Source organism: Hippocampus comes, unplaced genomic scaffold (assembly GCF_001891065.2).
Source record: "Hippocampus comes isolate QL1 unplaced genomic scaffold, H_comes_QL1_v1.1 scaffold93, whole genome shotgun sequence".
In the NCBI taxonomy this organism is placed as follows: Eukaryota; Metazoa; Chordata; class Actinopteri; order Syngnathiformes; family Syngnathidae; genus Hippocampus; species Hippocampus comes.
In genome coordinates, this window is record NW_017805481.1 from 70,551 (window position 1) to 75,805 (window position 5,255).

The 5,255-nt window shown below is 44.8% G+C and overlaps 1 protein-coding gene across 1 annotated transcript in view; it reads left to right on the forward strand.

Annotated features, from left to right (window-relative positions):
- Positions 1–5,255, forward strand: part of znf652 (zinc finger protein 652) — a 14,801-nt gene that overhangs the window by 2,070 nt on the left and 7,476 nt on the right. Inside the window, exon 2 of the mRNA XM_019875720.1 lies at positions 3,945–5,181. Within this exon, the coding sequence (XP_019731279.1) occupies positions 4,255–5,181 (927 nt within the window). The 5' untranslated portion in view covers positions 3,945–4,254. The remainder of the gene's footprint in view (positions 1–3,944; positions 5,182–5,255) is intronic.

The following is a 5,255-nucleotide window of genomic DNA, read 5'->3' on the forward strand; positions in this document are numbered from 1 at the left end:
GGGGGGGGGGTAAAATCATATTGTTATGGGTGAATAGTCATAACAATTAGGGGGACCAAATTGGAATGCTGTGTGGGAGAAGCATAATTTTATTTGTGAAAGTCATAACGTCGTGGGACAAAAAATAGTAAAATTACATAAGAATATGAGGAAATTAGGTGTAGGCATGCGCCAGTTACCAGTTCCAAGGTTACCGTGGTTTTGGAGTGTCACTCTTTCAAAACCACTAAAAGTCTCCTTTTGTGGTTTGAAATCGTTTTTAGTTTTGTTTTGAGTCATCAATGCAGGTTAAGTGAAACAACCTCCCTAATGTTGGTGTGAGCAATGAAGTGAACCCAATGTCTTTTCCCCTTTGTCTATAAAGTCTTGGTTTTTGATAGTGGGCTACACAAGTGCCCCCCGCCCCAATACCATTATGACAATTTTCTTTAATAAATAATACATTTTTAAAAAATATACCGGTACCTCTATTAGGATTTCATTCTTATAATATTCATATTTCCCAAACGACATGATTGGGAGTCCAATACTTAGAGACGCTTTGGGGACCCCCCGCAGCAGGGCACAAAGTGAGAGGGTTCGGTTTTTACGAGTTTGCCAAGAGTGTGGAATGTGAACCCTCGCACGGTTCCTTCCCTGCAAGCGGTGAAAAGCTCATTAAAGTCTGAGCGCCAGCGAGCTTGAGTGCTTCCCAGGTCACTGTCAGCTCCACACTTGTGAACACTTGCCCCATTTTATGTTGTTGCGCATAGTACTGCGCTGTGGGTTTGCAGTATGAAGCTTCCATGTCATCTGAAAGCCACTCTTTCATTCTATTCGGTGTTTGTGTGAGTTACATTGCAGCCTACTCCATATGAAACCAGTTTTGGCTTCTTGCAAGTGTCAGTTAAGGCACGAATGAAGTCGAATAGAACATTTTGATATGGCTGAGAATAATGATATCGCTTACTAACGAGATCAGTTAAAATCAGCTGATTTTTACTTTTTTTTACTTATTTATCAAAAAAAGATAAAAAAAAATTTACACACAGAGGAATTATCTCTGCAATGTACAAAAGATATTGTGAAGCCACATCAAAGTGCATTTTTTCACACTGAGCGAAACTCTCAAATGACTCATCGACGATAATACGAAGCAGTGGAGGCATTTTTGCTCAATACGGGTGTTGCGTAACCGCATGCCGCGCATGTGTTTGGCGTATTAATCAGGTTAATTTGTGAAGGGCGAAATGGGATATTATAAGCTGCTAGCGTGCCAGTGGGGGCTTTTTTTCTTGCAGTTTGTGTTCCCCTGTCATCCCCACTCGGGATAATCTAGTCGGCTTTGTGTCAAATACGGCCGAGTCGCTCCATCACAACCAAGCTCGCTTTTCCCATGTGCTTGTTATGCTCCCATTCTCAGGACGTCTCGGGCATACTGTACAAAAGGAGAGTCTCGTTGGTGCTTTTGAATGAAATGATCAATTGTCAAACTCGTGCAAACAAAAATGACTTAAAGGGGGCAATATTGTGCTTTTTTTTCGCAATTTAAAACAGTAGCCAGGTTTAGAAGTTCAACAACAAATTAAAACTAATCAAATGTATTAACATCTATTTTGAAAATCAGTTATTCTTTTGGAAACCTTATTTAACTTAAAATTGTCCAAACCTAATATTCTCAGATATAAAGTATCTGACTGTGAGCACCTCAAAGGACAGTAAACAGTTGGATTGTATTTTCACTCTTGGATGCTGCGCTTCATCAACTAGTTGCCCACGTAGAATAGTCAATTTAGTGACACAAAACTAACAATTATAATGTTGTGCTTCAAAAAACAACAAAGGGCTTAATTAAAAAAAAAAATGAAAGCAAATAGAGTGCGACACTGTGGTCGACTGGTTAGCACGTCCGCCTCAGAGTGCAGAGGTGCAGGTTTCGATCCTGGCTCTGGCCTTCCTGTGTGAAATTTGCATGTTCTACGTGGGTTTTCTCCGGGTACTCGGGTTTCCTCCCACATTCATGGCATGTTAACGGAACACTTGAAATTGTTCCTAGGTGTGATGGTGAGCGCGTATTGGTTGTTCGTCTTTGTGTGCGGCTGCGATTGGCTGGCAACCAGTTTAGGATGGACTCCGCCTCCTGCCCGAAGACAGCTGGGATCGTCTCCAGCACTTCCGCAACCCTCGTGGGGGATAAGCGGATTAGAAAATGGATGGATGGATGGATGGTTAGCAGCGAATATAACAGTTTTTGGCACACTATCTTTCTGGTGTGCCCGTCTTGGCCACCTGGGGGCAGTATAAAACCGTCATACTGCTCATACAGTCCCTTAAACATTAATCTTCATTGAACCTGCATGCCCACTCTTTGACAGTGCTGTGGCCTATTGCAGCATCCCCCTGAACCAGATTTTTGCGTTTATTTATTTTTTGGGTGTAGCTCCTCTTTCAAAATAAGGAATTCAATCACAGCTCTTCTGGCGGACATGCAACAATGATGTCTTTTCCAAAATGGCTTTCACAAAGTAGCTACTTCAAACAATATTTTTCAAACAGTTTATTTATAACACACTGTTGAAATTTCAGTTAAAAAAAAAAAAAATGAACTATAAGTCGGGCAAGTTAAAATGGGCTCGTTACTTTTTGACTGCCCTTCGGACAATTTTATGCTTGGATCACATGGTGACTGAAGGCTATTTTGGCTTTATCGCTGTCAACATGCCTCAGAACCCAGTTGAATTCTGATATGGCATACTGGCCTCTAGTCGAGGTAACCATTAACCCTTGTCTCTCATGGTTTTTGTTTGCACTGTCCTCTCTTTGTACTGATTGTTGCCTCTGTCGTAAATGTTGTTTTATTAATGCAGGCGCCGCATAAGATACCTGCGACACAGCGATAGTACAAGAAATGTGGTGTTTTCTGCAAGAACAGACACGTGGTGTTGCTTGTTTCTGCCGCCGCTTCTCTAGCGAGCAACCCGCCCCGCTGAACACTGATAATGGAGAGCCCGGTTGCGAGGTTGTGTGAGGTCAACTCGCAGTCAGCCGAGTACACGCACGTGCTTGGATGTGTGCGCTTCAAGTCATTCTTGTAGCCTTTTTATGTTTTGAGCATTGCTGTGGTTACAGCCCTTGCCATGCTTTAGGCCTTAAATGGTGGCATTTTCAGGTAACGTGCACTGTTGTTTTCAAATGGGTGGGAGAAAAACAGTCGTTCACATATTAACCCTTTCAAGGACAGCGGTTACAACAGTGGACAGCTTATCATGTTATCAGGTTAGAGGGTGCATGAAAGGGTGAAAGTGGTCTTTTTTTTTTTCAAATTTTGTCAAATTTATTTGGTTGTGATGGATAATCCAGCGGGTATATACATTCTGAAATTTTAATGTTGTAAAAGATGTTGATAATAGCCAGGCGGCTGTCATTCATATTGCAGATTCATCAAAAAAAGATTTTACAATTCTTACTTATCCTACAAGTGTAAATCTATGTTGTTAATATTTAGAGGTGTCCTGATACACATTTTTCACTTCTGATACAATGCAGATATTGCAGGCAAGAGATTTTTTAAATTGGGCGAAAAAATGTGTTTTTAGTGACGATCCAGAAATAGGCATGTTTTTATTTTCATCAAAGTGTCTGCATCGTTGATGAAATGGTTCAAAAAATGGATGACTGGATGGATGATTCTTGAGCACTGATCGTCTGTTGACTTTGCTTAACTTCGACAGCATGTAAAGGATTTATTGTATGTAATTGAGTGCACACCCATTCATTTCTGAGGACTTGTGGTTTACCCTTGTATTCTCAGCAGTGCAAATGCGGTTGTGACTTTCATGGGCGTCGCTGTCATTTTGTTGTAGACTTTTTGGTTTTTTTTTTTGTATCATAACAGCGGAAGAGTTTTTTTTTTCCACCTCTCTCTTCCCCCCCAACTCATCAGTGTGTGTTTCTGCTTCTTGTAGGTGATGCTCTGCTCATGGCCCCAGATGGCAGAAAGACGTGAGGTGTTCCTTTCTTCGACCTTACCTGCTCTGCCCTTCACAGGAAGTGAACTTAAGCTTCGTCAACTGCTATTTTAAAGTTTATGGCGGCGCGTCTGTGACAGGTTGTACGCCTTTCCGTTGTAGTTTCCCTCCATGGATGATATGGACGCGTTGTTTGAATCCGGTTGACTGTCTCATACACCTCATCCCCTCCTTCCTCTTGAGGGAAGGTGGGGGTTCGGTGCACCTTACCCCTCTTTGTGGAGCCACTTCAGCTTCGTAACCTTTCATGAAATCCCGCCAAAGCCTCAAGCAGGAGGTCTCTGCCCCGTGCCTGGGCGGGATGTCACAGGAAGAGGGCCGCAGGCCGCAGGTGTCACAGTCCTTCTACCGCCCCCCCATGCCAGAGGTGGACCTGACGGGAAAGCTCTACAAGAGGGAGGCGGGTGGCAAGCCCTACTCTGTACTGGTGGACAACAAAATGGCGACCAAGACGGCGGCTGACAGCGCTCAGCAGTATTTCCGTGAGGGTGCGGCAGGACGAGGCATACGCACGCAGGACGATGAGGACACTTCAGAGGAGACCGAAGATGACGACGAAGAGGAGGACGGACAGGAGGAGGGTTTTAAGCGTGAGCAGATCATAGTGGAGGTAAATCTCAACAATCAGACCCTCCACGTTTCCAAGGGCGACAACAAAGGCGATGCGGCTGGAGACGACTTGGAAAGAGGTTGCAGTGAGGATGATGAAGATGGGGAAGAGGTTGAAGATGAGAGCCCCTACGAGGATGAGTACGAGGATGAGGAGATCGAAAGACGAAGAACGAGGTCAAAGAGGGCCCACAGAAGTGCGAGTTGCGCTTCCGGCCAGCCACAGAGGAAGAGTCTCCGAACGTCTCTAAACTCGCCATCCTCAGGAATGACCACCCGGGGGCGACGGAAGCACACCGAGACAGCAAAGATCCAACGGCGTTCTGCCCGTTCCACTCCGCCGGTGTCCGCAGGTGTCATGGTCCCGAGCGGCAAGGCTGAGGGAGAGAAGGAGATGCTGGCGTGTGAAAAGTGCCCTCGCGTGTTCAACACACGCTGGTACCTGGAGAAGCACATGAACGTAACGCACAGGAGGATGCAGATCTGTGACAAGTGTGGCAAGAAGTTTGTCCTGGAGAGTGAGCTGGCCTTGCACCAGCAGACCGATTGCGAGAAGAACATTCAGGTGAGAAGACACGTGTGTGTGTGTGTGTGTGTGTGTGTGTGTGTGTGTGTGTGTGTGTGTGTGTGTGTGTGTGT